Source organism: Tenrec ecaudatus, chromosome 3 (assembly GCF_050624435.1).
Source record: "Tenrec ecaudatus isolate mTenEca1 chromosome 3, mTenEca1.hap1, whole genome shotgun sequence".
Taxonomy (NCBI): Eukaryota; Metazoa; Chordata; class Mammalia; order Afrosoricida; family Tenrecidae; genus Tenrec; species Tenrec ecaudatus.
The window spans coordinates 174,166,941-174,180,965 of NC_134532.1; the positions used below are offsets into that span (position 1 = coordinate 174,166,941).

The 14,025-nt window shown below is 42.9% G+C and overlaps 1 protein-coding gene across 2 annotated transcripts in view; it reads right to left on the bottom strand.

Moving 5' to 3' along the window:
* The window catches only part of GABRB1 (gamma-aminobutyric acid type A receptor subunit beta1), a 491,054-nt gene that overhangs the window by 13,855 nt on the left and 463,174 nt on the right, over window positions 1–14,025 (bottom strand). The window contains exon 8 of one of the 2 annotated variants that reach the window (XM_075544978.1): window positions 12,667–12,905. In XM_075544978.1, the coding sequence (XP_075401093.1) occupies window positions 12,667–12,905 (239 nt within the window). Of the gene's footprint in view, window positions 1–12,660; window positions 12,906–14,025 lie in introns of both variants that reach the window. The other variant, XM_075544976.1, reaches the window with a different exon arrangement.

Below are 14,025 nucleotides of genomic sequence, written 5' to 3' on the forward strand. Positions count from 1 at the left end.
AGGCGCAGCAAGAGGCCAAGTGGAGTAGTGCTGGCTTCAGAGGGTGCTGAGTTACTGCCCTCTGGGAGCCTACAGTCCACATAAGGACGCTGTGCAATGGGGACGGCTGCCTGCCCCTGGTGGGATCAGACAGCTTCCACAGTCACATCCTCCACCCTCCCACCTCCTCATGAGAGGTGTCATAGTCGTCTTGCTGCTGTCAGTTACTGCTGTCATGAGGGCTGCCCAACACTGCTCCTTTGGCCTGGGATTCCTGCAGTATTTTGCGGGAAGAAGAATGATGGCAAGCTCTGTTGCATGTTTCTTTTGACAACTAGTGACTAAAGTGAAAACGTAGATGATGGCCAGGTAATAGAAGGTGAAGTAAAAACCTATATAAATCTAAAGAAGTAGACATTATAGTACTCAAGTAATATATTTATGCTATGTTTCTGTGTAGTTATAATATAGATATAATTATGTCCATTACTTGTAATTAGGCAGGAAAATGATTTTTTCCCCAGGCAATCATGGGAAAAGATAAAGACAAAGTGGAATAACGGGCAATTTTCCAGAAAAATTTCCAGATAGTTATATTTATCTTGGGTTCTGCCTTTTCTCTTACTCCTCTTAATGATTGTGTTAGCATTCTGATGACCTGATCTTTCAATACCTTGATTCTGAGCACTTCTTTGCACCATCATGTCTGGCTTCATAATTGATCTTTCTCTTTTTAGAGATGCAGCTTTTACATTTTTTCTACATAGTAGCTGAAAAGATGTTTTTAAAATATAAAATCTATCACGTATTCTCTCTACAAGTCATCTAGGTGGTTTCCAAGACAGAATAAAATCCAAATTCCTTACAGAAGAACTGCCTGATGCTTAGTTACCAAGACTGAACATCTTGATCAATGATTCTGTAGAATCCCGTTCAAGAGGCAGAAAATGTAGAGCACAATTTCAAATTCTCACGGACTCCATTCTTTCTGCAGCCAGGGAGCTTTGTGGATGAACTCATGAGCTTTGTGTCCTGAGATAATCTCTGACCTTTAAATCAAAAGCATCCCCTGAAATCTTCTTAAATCCACCCAATCATTTAGTTTCATTAGTGTTATGCTCTTATAATAATTATCTATATGGGACCATTATAATGCTTTTCTTTGTCTTATAAGGATCCCACACAGATGGAAAGGCTTATTAATAACTTATGATGTGCAGATGACACAACCTTGCATGCTAAGAGCAAAGATAATTTGAAGCACTTATTGATGAAGATCAAGAACTACAGCCTTCAGAGTGGCTAGCAACTCAATATAAAGAAAGCAAAAATTCTCACCATTAGACCAATTGGTCCCATTATGATACATGGAGAAAAGATTCAAGTTATCAAGGATTTCATCTTGCTTGGATCCACAATCAATGCTCATGAAAGCAGAAATCAAACAACATATTGCATTGGGCAATCTGCTGTATAAGACTTCCTTAAAGTATCAAGAGCAAAGATGTTACTTTGAGGATTCTAGTGCACCTGATGCAAGCCGTGATATTTTCAATATCTGCAAATGCAAATGGAAGTTGGACAGTGACTGAGGAGCCCTGAAGAAGAACGAATGCATTTGAATTGCGATTCTGGCAAGGAACCTCGAATGTGCCATGGGCTGCCAGAAGAACAAACAAGTCTGTTTTGGAAGAAGTACAGCCAGAATGCTCCTTAGAAGCAAAGATTTGGAGACTTTGTCTCATGTGCTTTGGGCATGTTATCGGGAGAGACCTGTCCCTGGAAAAGGACATGCTACTTGGGAGGGTCAGCAAAATCGAGGAGGAAAGAAATGGATTGGACACTGTGGCTGCAGTAATGAACTCAAGCCTAGCCATCGTGAGGATGGCGAGGGTCCAGGTGTTGTTTTGTTTCATTGTACACAGATAGGGACACTATGAGAGAACCCACCTAACAACACAACACTATGGGATCAACGTGACAACAGCCACTCGGAAAATTCAATAAAATGGTAGGAAGCAGTAAATTTCTAGAAATGGAGGAAAAGCAGCTCCGAAAGGATGAGGATGGATGGCACCCAACTCAAAAGAATGTAATCAACGTTATTGAATTGTATGTCGGTATGACTACTCAGTAGGTGTTTTGCTGTCTATATTCTTTTAAAAAAAGATTCAAACTTCTTAGCCTGGCCTACAGAGCTCTCAGCGATTTGGCACCTGCCAGCAGCTCTGTCCTCATTTCCTTCCACTGCCCGTTGAGCATTCTGCTCTAGTCTGCTTGGTCGTTGAGGGTATGCATTGATTCTCTTGAGTTGTCTGGGCATCTTTAATTCTTGTTTTTTCTTCCTGACTGCTCTTGCCCACATTACTTCCTAGCTGACCTCTCATCAGGGAAGCCGTCCACAAATATATAAAGAAATTCTTGATATAGTCCTGAAGGGTGGGATTTAAAAACCCAACCCAACCCATTGTCATGGAGCTGATTTCATCTCGTTGGAGCCTCGTGTGAGTTGGAGTAGCATCGCAGTCTTCCGGGTTTTTGATAGCCGGGCCTGATGGAACTCCGAGTGTCCTCACTGGCATGGACCTTGCGCGGTAGAGGTGTAGGGGATCAATGCCTATTCCCCACCTCTTTCCCACAACAGAGCCCAAAGTTCTCCTAAGGCAGGGCTGAGCAAATGTTTGCAGAGTGAGTAAACAAATGAAAGCAATTATTAGAGAGATCTTTTCAGAAAATGAAGAACTACATCGCTGGGGAGAAAATGGCCAGGAAATTTCACCAAGTTTTCTTTTCATCATAACAATGGACCTGCTAATTTGTTGATGGTATTAAGGGCTGTCCTAAGAGAATTTCTTTGGCAAAACCTTACCCACACTACAATCATGACCTAGCCCATTCAACGGCATTATTTTGCTCCCCAAACTGAAAGAAAGAATAAGGAGAACATAATTTGGATCCCCCGAGGATGCCAAAATGGATGTTGTGATGTGGTCTAAATAATCAAGAGTGCAGAATTCTTGAAGGGAGGGTCAGAGATGGAAGCATTCATTTCAGAGTTTGTAGACATAGATGGAGGGTGTATTGAGAAGCAGTAACTGCATACTTAACATTTTTGTTTAGTGCAGATTTCTATGATTCTCTTTTAAAAAAAAAGATTTGGACTTACTCTCAAACTACACTCTGAAACTGAGACTTTGAGATATTTCTCTGAGTTCTATTTGAATCTCAGTGGCTACAGGCCTTCTTGGGTGACTGAAAAATCTAGGAAAGTACCTTTAAACGTTAAGGTGCATCTTTAATCAGTCGACAGACTGTTTAAAAAAACAAACAGATGTGAGCTCATTTTGTTCTAGATGAAAGTCCACCCAATCTGCAGTCTCTTTCTGAGCAGCCCCTAGGTAAGTGCTAGACTGCTACTTTAAGAGATCGGCAGTTCAAAACACCCCAGAGGCACTTTGGCAGAGAGACCTGGTGCCCTGTTTCCAGAAGGTCACAGCCATCAGGATGCAGTGGAGGCCAGGTCTACTCTGACACCCATGGGGTCGCAGTAAGGCTGACCTGACGCGGCAGCCCCGATCACACCTGCAACCATCTGTTGCTAACAGAAGGAGTCCAAGTGTTCTAGTTAATTTGAGTACAGCCGGTTCTTCCCTGAGCCCATGGCAGATTTAAAACATTCACAAAGAAGTTACTTTATCTCTAGACAACCAAGAGGTAATTACAAATATGCTCAAGTTTTGAAGTGTATGACATGAAGATTGGAGAGCAATTTTCAAGTTAATGCTAGTGGGAATTTACTGAGCTTTGAGGTGAGAATGACGGAGAAAAGGGAACAGGAAGATTATTCTGTATATAGTGGATAGTGTGGTCAAAATACCCACTGATTGCTTAGGGAGTCCCAATATTTGAGATGATTGCTTTTCACAGTGAAATATAAAATGCATTATAAACAGCAAATACATTCCATTCTGAATGAAGCAAACAAGGGTCATTTTTCCTGTTCAGAATCAGTGAATTCCCATGTTTATCCAAAATCCCATCAGGAATTTTTTTTGCTCTTCGGGTATAGAATAGAGTGATGGAAGTCAATGTATGGATCGCTTTTCGTGTAGTTTGAATGGGAGAGCTTTAATATATACGTGTGTGAATATCTTGGGGCTGACAGGATACTGCACCTAAGTGGATAAGAGCCCATTACTGTAGCTCAGCAGGAAGAACCTTCCAGCTGGCTGCATTCCCTGGGTGTTCCTAGACAATCAACACAGCGCCTCTCCACTTGATTCCTCTCGACTGGAAGGTAGACACCACAGGCAGGGATGATTTGTCGGCCAGTTTAGGTTCTAACACGAGATTTCAGGGGAATAGATTTGCTGGGAAAAACAGACTTCATGTTTCCTTCAAGTGCCAACATGAGCCCTGGTGGTACAATTGTCAAGCCGTTGGCTGCTAACGGGAATGATCTGCTGCCAGGGACTCAGTCCAGCTCCTAGTGACCTTCCATGGATAGCCTCATCTCTCTCCTGTGCAGTGTGGCTGATTGTTTTTAACCACCAACCTTGTCATTAGCAGTATAAGGCTTCCCTGCCAGCACGACCACTAAGAACCCGCATCCTGGCCATTGAAACCTCTCTAGAATACCTGGCACTGCAATGGGTTGGGTATGTGATAGATGCTCCCATGGAGCCTTCTGGTCTCACAAGACCGCCAGGGCCGTTCGATTCTGCCCTGTGGGTTTGGGGTTTGAGCCGCCCTGCAAAAGAAACCCCTAGCAATCTGCTCCCAAACAGATGACAGCCCAGAAAACCCTATGGGACCATGCCACTCCTTCCTGTGGGGCCGCCAGGAGTGACAGTCGGTGTGCTGACACTCCACAAGACAAAGTGCCAACACCGGCTGAAAGCAACTTATTAATATTGCATCACATCACCCCTGGCTCATCACAATAATGCCCTTCATTCGGAAATATGGAATGCATAAGTAGGTTTTGTATTTTGAAAAGTGTCCAATTCACACAGCTTTGCTGGGTTCGGATAAGGGATGTGGGATTTTGCTCCATGTCTTGGAAGCGACTTGGAAGACTTACACGGAGAAGAAATGATGGACCTGCTCTTCATTTTAAAAGGCTCGCAGTCGGCTGGGATATAGGGAAGGAGGGGGCACCGAGAAGGTGACGTGGGGGAGCCAGGCTCCGGGTGCATGCTCGTGGCACCGCAAAGCCATTCGCCCTACTGTCTCTCAAATGACAGCTATAAGGAAGAGGACCCATCTATTGATGTCAACCTGGATCATGTTCGGGAAAACTGCCAGTTGTTTCACTTTATCCTCATCATTTTTCTCTCTCGACTACCTAAATAATATGCATTTAGACTTAGGTGGTTTATGTGTAACCTTTTATTGCCGTGTTGTCAGGACTTGCCAAATACAAATAGCTCCCTGAGTTTTTCACCATTTTTTCCTCCCTTCCATCCCTTCCAGCCCCACCCCCCTGCCACAACTAACTGGGCACACACACACACACACACACACACACACACACACACTCACTCACTCACTCACGTACACAAAAGGCCTCAGGAATTCTAGACCAAGAGAGCCAGCCCCACCCAACTGCCACAACCAACCGGACACACACACACACACACACACACACACACTCACTCACTCACTCACATACACAAAAGGCCTCAGGAATTCTAGACCAAGAGAGCAGTTGAGCCGCTCCGGTGAGGTGTGCCACATGAGAGGGTGGGAAGAAAGAGGACGTGTCCCTTTTATGTTGTCTGACCCTCTACAGGGGAAGGCAGCTATTTTCATCAGACAGTGTATGTTCCTGGAGGGGACTAACTACTCCTTGTGTGGCAGTGCCTTTCCACAGGGGCCCCTGCTGCACATTTCAGTCCACTCAGTAAATATGCATCTAATGGAATTGTCTAGGGAAACGGTGAGCTTACAGAACCGAGAGCGGACACCGAAGAGAGACTTTTCATCAGCTGCCCACTTGGTGTGAATCTCTGGTAAATTCCTCCAGTGTCTTTCATGACGTTGAGCCAATACCTGATCATAAGCAGTCCATGTAACCATTCCCTCTTAAGTAGATCTGTTTGCAAATGGGTAGGCATTGTGAGTCAGTAGCTACAACCATAAGCGATGCAGGTTCTTATGGAAGTGGCTCAGAGGTAGCATCTCCTGACAGGCTGGTTGTACTGTGAAATCTAGTTTTCATCACTGTAAACACTATCTCTAGTTTCAAATGATGCCCGAGGGGTTCATGAATCTATAGTCTTTATCACCTGGGAGGCTGAAACTCTCCTAGCGTCTAGATTCAGCACCGGTACTTACATAAAAAGATGTTTCAGTGCAGCTGGTGAAAAAATAAATCAAGATAAAGCAACTATGCTTGCAGCTCCAGTACAGATGCCCCTGGACTTGACTGACCAGCCAAGACTATTAAAATTAATGAGTAATAAATGAACAGCTCTACTTCATGCTCCAGGGCACTGATGCAAGCGCTAGGGATTCCCGAATGCAAATTGGCTGGGGCCAGAGCACATATGTCATCTAAGTGCAACTGTTTGCAAGCCTCTAAGAGGAAAGGGGAAGTTCACTGAACCATTATATTAAAAGAGGAATCGAATGTCTGCTCTTTTATTGAATTTTACCAGGAGTTGCTGTCTTTAAATGCCACACCGTTTGCATGCCAAACTTAACTAGTGCAGTTGAGGCAACTGAACAGATCAAGTCCTGTGTTTGCTTCTGATTGGTATATTGCTGGTCTGAACCTTGGTTTTTAGGAGAGCGTCAGGAAGAGGGAAGCTAGAGATTCTAGGTTGCTACAAGAATGATGATACGGTACAGGAAATGATAGCTCCTTGTTATTATTCCATATACATAGGAAGAGATTTGAAAACCATTTGTCCTAATACTGGTCTTGGTTTTCTCATGCTGCTGTAACAGAAATACCACCCTGGTTGGCCTTAACCAGCAGATACTGAGTTTTCTCAAGCGTTTAGGAGGCCAGAAGGTGGTAGCTCTGGGAGAAGACTCTCTTTCCCTGTTGGCCCTCAACAAGATAAATGGACCTCATGGCTGTAACCATGGGCTTACCTATCATAACATTGGTGAGGTTGATGCAGAACTTGGCAGTATTTTGTTCTGTTGAACATTGGGTCATAAGGTGTTGGAATGGCTTCGACAGCACCTGACCACAGCCATGGTGGATAGTAGCTGAAATCTTTGTTCGTTTTTATTTTCTGTCTTTGAGGTGTTTTTCACCCTCTGGGATTCTCGGCCTTTCACATGTGAACTTGTTGGTCGGTGCTGTCGAGTTGATTTGGACTCGCAGAAGCCCAAGGCACTATACACTGTAACATGGCAGGTCCTGCTCGGTCCTCACACATGTTCCTTTGTTTGAGTCCATTGTGAAAGCCACGGCGTCCGTCCATTTCATCAGGAGCCATTCTCTTTTTCACTGACCCTGTGCACACATTCAGGGATCAAGGATTCATGGAATATTAATTTAGCTTGGGTTTGCTCTATGGGCCCCCTTTTCGGAAAATTCCTCCTGCAATTTCCAGGCACTCTGGAAGTATCAAACTCGAGGAGCTGAATCCCCAGACCAGCAACAATGCTCCTTTATTCTGAAGTTCTACTTTCCCACGTGCCCCAAATTTGAGCTTCACTCATGGGAAAAGCAGTAAAAATATTGATTTAGCACCAAATTGCTTATTCTTTAGGGGGCTGATGTTCTCCTTGCTTTTGCATGTTTTCTTACCTTCTGAGATTTAAAATCTATTTTTTTGGTTCAGAGTCTAGAGTTGCTAGCTTTAAGAGGGTTAGCTTAGTACATGATACTCTCACATCACTTGGCATGATTTGGTTTTAGGATTAGCATAATTTTGGCCACATATGTTTCTGTGAAAAGCATTTGTGGTATTCCTTGTCTAGCTCCTCGCAGCTAAAAATATTTATCTTAAGCATTTAGTCTGCTGACAATTTAGAGATTACTTATACTTTTTTTCCCTTGAAATCAAACTTAAAACGTTCCTGATTTGAGGCCTTATTAAATATTACCATGTTTAAAAGCCCAGTGTACTCAAAGAGCCTATCTATAAAATGAAGACAAGTTAAATAAAGTTTGGTTTAATGGAAGCATCTTACTATTTAGTAGGCAATCACTCAGTCCTCTTCAGAGAAATATATATTCCAAATTCAGACACATGGGGCTTTTCTCTTGCCTTTATTAGAACTCCTTTCCTTAGAAGAGTTCTCTGATATTCTGGTATGGAGTCAAGGCCCAAACTGTCTGGGTTGATTGAGCTGTTGTAATGTTTTCAATTTACCTGAATAAATTGATTCCAGTATGCTTGGCTTTTCCATTTAATTACTCTCCCTAGAGAATACTGATGTTCTAATAGATGGAAAAGCCTGTTTTCTCTCTCTATCTCTTTTTTTTATCTTTCAAAGTTCTACCTATCTTTGACTTTCCATCCACTTTCTGTTTTCTGATTTTTCCTCGCCGTGAGCCTGTACCACTTCCCTTCTGCAAGGCTTCTCCTTTATGAGTTAGCAATTCATTCAAGCCAGTCACTAGGCTTTGAAAGCATCAGGGAGCGGGACGGAAAGAAGATCCCTGGTGGTGTCGTGGCTACATGTCAGGGTGTTAACAGCTTGACCCTGCTAGTCACTCCATGGAGACGGATGAGACTTTCCATGCCCATAAAGAGTTCCGATCTTGGAAACCCCCTCGGGTGGTTCTACCCTGTCTTATAGGGTCGCTCAGCATCAGAACTGACTGGATGGCAGTGAATTTTTGAGTTTGAAAGTAATTTGAAAATTGGTATGGTTACATTCAGATGATAGAAAGCTTCTCCTTTACAGGCATGATCCTCAAGCTAACTATTCTACTCCATTAAAATTCAATCCCCTCATCTCAGCATAATTTCCTTTGCCAATAAAATTAGAAAATCTCTGAGTGCAGGGGCCATGCCTTCGCCCTCTCCCATAGCAGCAAGCATGCGGTCACTGCGTGCTGCCTGGTCCCATGTGACTCATCAGAAGCCTCGAGCACAGAGTTAGAACTGCCGCAGAGGGTGGCCCAGACTGCAGTCTCTCCCGAAGCAGACTGCCACATCCTTCTGTTAGCAGCTGAGCGTCTAACCACGGTGCCGGTGGATTACTTAAAGAAGCTATAATGTTCCATACAAGAATAAGCAATCATTTCATAATCTTACAACCATAATTAGCCTCTGCTTTGAACCGTATCCACTTGATTTTTTCCCCCTTATAACTTTCTAATCATTTGAAGTGTTTGCCCAAATTCGATACCTTACTAAAGAAAACAAACAAACAAAAAAACACCAATTGCCATTGAGTTGATTCTGCCTTGTAGGGACCGTGTGCATACCCGGTCCCTGCGACTGCCCATCTTTCCAGGTCAAGTACCTAATCGCTGGCCTGGTACTTGGCAGCACCATGCCTCACATGTAGTGGCACCACAACTCTACAAAGAACACAACGATTCATAACCTGACTTGTTCCTAGCCTGCCAATGCTACCTCTTATCACTCTCCTACTTACTCCTTCACTCATTTCTATCTTGCTAGCTTGCTCTTCTCCTAGTTGTCCTGCACTTTGCGCATTACCTGCCTTTGCATTTGCATAGCTGGTTTGTGGGAAGGTGGCGAGAGGGTCCAAGCTCCTGATCAGTGGGAAATATTTATAGGTGACCCTTGAAGTGCACTGGTATGAGCTTCTTGCTGTAATCCAGTGAGATGTATCTGCTTAAACACCATGTGATACTAATGATTTCCAAGTGAACAGTTAAGATACAGACCGCTCACGCAGAGATGAATAGCACTGCGCAGCCAATACATGTAACACGTCAGCTCACTGCGAAGCATCCGGGGGAAAAATCCACGCATACATGGACCTGCACAGTTCAAACCCTCAGCGTTCAAAGGTCAACTGTACAGGTATTTTCTCAGCACAGGCTAGGCGTGGCATGATCGGCTGCTTCTCATCACTCAGAACAAATGATAATTTCTCAAAGAAGCCTTTCTGATCTCCTGCTCACCTGATTCCCTTAGGTCCCTTAAGTCATTCTCTTGTGTTATCCTCATAGTATTTGTTTATGCGGTTTTTGACAGTCTCCCCAGTGTTAGAATATAAACTCCACGAAGGCAAGGAATGCCTCTGTTGGATGCACAGTGGTATTCTCAACGCCCAGAGAAGGGCCTAGACGGATGCTTGTTGGAGCTGCTACCCCATGGGCCATATTGAAATCACTTGTGTTGGATATGGTATTTCAATGCAGATAATTTAAAGTTCATTTCAGTAAAAAATGGTACTGACTGCAGACAGTAGAGAAGCCAGAGATTTTAAACAAGACTCTGCTTGATGTGACTGAATGAAGCAATGACATGACAATTGTGCTAGCACCCAAATAAGCCCAGCATAGATCCTGGAGTGGGTTTGGGTTTATACCAAAGCCTAGACCCAACTTAAGAACAGTTAGTGCTTACATTTTGACCCCGCTTGATACTCGTCCTCAGGAAAGGAACACAGAAGACATGGGTGCTGTAGCAAAATGTGGTGAAGAAATTAGATGGTGCCTGGCTATTAGATAAAATAAGGTCTGGGGGTCTTAAAGGCTTGTTTCCAAACATGCAGCCATCCAAGTGAGATGTCAACTAAGTCCATGTGGAGAAGCACACCATCGTCAGCCACCACAGGATTGTGAAGCATATAACCAGAAGTCAAAGGAAGGATTCGTATCAGAGCCTAAAGTGTAAGAATCTGGTTACAGAAGGCTGCAGATGACAGTAGGAGCCCAAGATCCATTTGTAGAACTCATAGGAATAGGCCTCCCTCTAAACTTCCTCTATAGAGCAAAGTGATGACTAAGCAGTGCATTAGAGAGTTGAATATAGACAATCAAAGGCATAAAGTTGGATCGAACAGTTGAAACTTTGTCAGCAGTTTCCCTCTATAATGAATGCTGGACCTGATCGGGTTTCCAAAATTTTCATTATATTTCATTTGAATTGTTTCATTTGTTTGTACATACTAGGGTGTATCCCAAAGCGTTAGGTTTTGTTATATGCTTTTTCATTTCTTGGTATATGGAACCCAGGATTGATGAATGTAAAGAGATAGCAAGTAGAATCAGGGTCTCAGGGGGTGGGGAGTACAGTGGTGGTGAGGGGGAGGAGGAGAGATAATGTCAAGAAGTCCATATAGTAAAGGAACTGATTGTGGTAGCAAATGCAAAATTCTGCTGGACATGATTGAATTATGGAAGGATATGATATATGTATTAATTCCCAATCATTAATAAAGTAATTATAAAAAAATAATTAGCAGATCCTGTTTTGATTTTACCATGTGAGACCATACATCATAGGATCAACCAGTGATAAGGAAATAAACAGTACATATAATTATGATATGTAATGCACACAATAATGTGTCTAATGATGATGACCAACATCGAGACCCACTGCCAGCCAGTGGACTCATCATGACTCCTAATGACCCTACAGCCAGAGCAGACCAGCTCCATGAGGTTTCTGAGACGGTAACCCTTTTCTAGAGCGGACAGCTTCACCTTTCTTCCAAGGAATGGTTGGTGGACTTGAGCTACTGACCTCATCGCCAGCAGTTCTGAGCACCTGTTAACAATGAATGAGTGCAATGTTCTAGGATAAAGATGACGCTTTCAACTCCTGTAAAGATTTACTGTCTTGGAAACCCACAGAAGCAGTTCTACTTTGGCCTATAGAGCTGTTATGAGTCTCAACCAAATGAATGACAGTAAATATCTGGTTTTACAATGTTCCAGACAATGTCTTAAGTACTAGACAGTTTAACTCATTTGTCATCACAATCCTCTGAATGAGATGTAGTATCACTAATATCCAATTTTTTGGTTAAACCAAAAACAACAACAACAGCAGCAACAAGACAACCCCAAATAACAACAAACCCAAACTCCCTGCTTTCAAGTCAGTTCCAGCTCACAGCAGACGTAGAGGGCAGAACAGCAAAGTTTCCTTTTCCCATGGAGTGGCTGGTGGTTTCAAACTGCTGACCTTATGATCAGCAGCCCACCATGGAACCCAGTATGCCACCAAGGAATCTTTTTCCGTTTTGTTTTTTAACTGATAAGCACACTGATATCAGAGATCAGGGAAAGCTTTGCTTAGGTTGAGTTGCCTGGAGTTACAAAGTCTGGAGCTGGGATCAGACTCCCACAGTGTGGTTTCAGTGGGTGGGCTGGGCTACTCTACTACTACATTGCCCCATCTCCACTTAGAAAACCCTGGATATACACTCTGATTTTACTTTATTTTCCCCCAGAAAGCAGATCTAACATTTTTCTTTTACATAGAGTTTTACAAAGAGTTTAGAATAAAGAATAATGGACTTGGGGTTGGATTTCAGTCACACCCGTTTTTAATCAATGCAACCTTCAAACTAACTTCTTCAATTCTTTGTTTGGAAACTATAAAATGAAGGTCGGACTATAGCATATCAGCTACATAGTGAACAGTGATCTCTGAGCAGAACAGTTGGCACATCTTTAGGAAGATTCATGGCCAAATTATACTCTTTGAAAGCGCTAACATTGAACTTTCCCTAGGAGAACCTAAGATACCTTTAAGATGAGGTGCCATCTATTACCTGGACTTTATTCATCTCCAGTTTGTTCTTCTCGTTGGCATTCTGGTCTTGTTTGCCAGCTCCTTTTTTCTGAGGGCCTTTCCCAAAGAAGATGTAATTTACAAAGGCATATTCCAGCAGAGCCAGGAACACAAACACGAAGCAACCCATGAGATAGATATCAATCGCTTTGACATACGGGATCTTTGGCAAGGTCTCCCTGAGGTGAGTGCTGATGGTTGTCATGGTCAGCACAGTGGTGATTCCTGTGAAAGGGAAAGACAAGGCTTAGCTAAAGGCACCACTCTCCTGAGAGCCTCAATATGATGGGGTCGTGTGACAAACCCTTTGGCAAGCCGACCAGACATTTTGAGCCACCAAACCGCAGATCGCCTCCAGAGTCCTTTCGTGAATTGTAAAATGGGTTGCTTGGCTAGTGGAGGGTTCAACATGATTTTATTGATTAATTTTTGTCACCCACACTCACACAGAAAGGAGATGCAAAGGCAGATTAAATTCCTACTGGAAGCTTCCTGTCAACGTCCTTTACTCTGTTAGATGTCCTATCTCTCCCCCTTTTCCCACACCCCATTCATCTTCCTTCTAATCTTTCCTGCTGGCATTAATCCCCGAATACACACTACTAAACGGTAACCAGTTTGAGGAGGTTTACTTCATTTTAGTATCCCCTGGGGCACTGAGTCAGTATTGCATTTTACAGTAATAATGTTTTATTCACAGTAAGAAAACACCAAAAAAAGCAAAATGTATAAGAAAGCTTAATATTTGTATCAAGTAATTGATTTATATACTTTCTTATATAATATAATCTTGTTACTTAGCTTTCCAAATATCACCTCTAGTTTCTTCATTTCAGATTTTAAAGCAGACTATGTCTCTGCCTTCTAAAACCAATTCACTTGGACTCTTAAAGAAGAGTTTAAGCTCTTAAAAGGTAGATTCAGTTCTTTTCTAGGTCGATGACATATTCTCACTAACACCACTTTTCATATTATTTTAATGTACAGGAGCCTTGGCAGCATCCTGGGTAATACACCAGGCTGCTAATCACAAGCTTAGCGGTGAGAACCGACGAGCTGCTTTGTGAGAGAAGGAGGAGGCTTTCTGCCCCAGGAAGATGACAGTTTCAGAAACCCACAGGAGCCATTCTGCTGTGGCCTCTCTGGTTTCCATGAGTCAGAATGGACTCAATGGCAGTGACTAGAACATGTATTATGATTCAGGGGAAAATTAGGATGATGCTCACCGTATAATGCTTCTGTGATTACATAATAAATACCTTGTTGGTGATGGTAATGAAGTGATAATTTCAAAAAGCAAGATATAAAAAGAAGTTGGAGTGTCATGTAGATAACTTGTGCTACA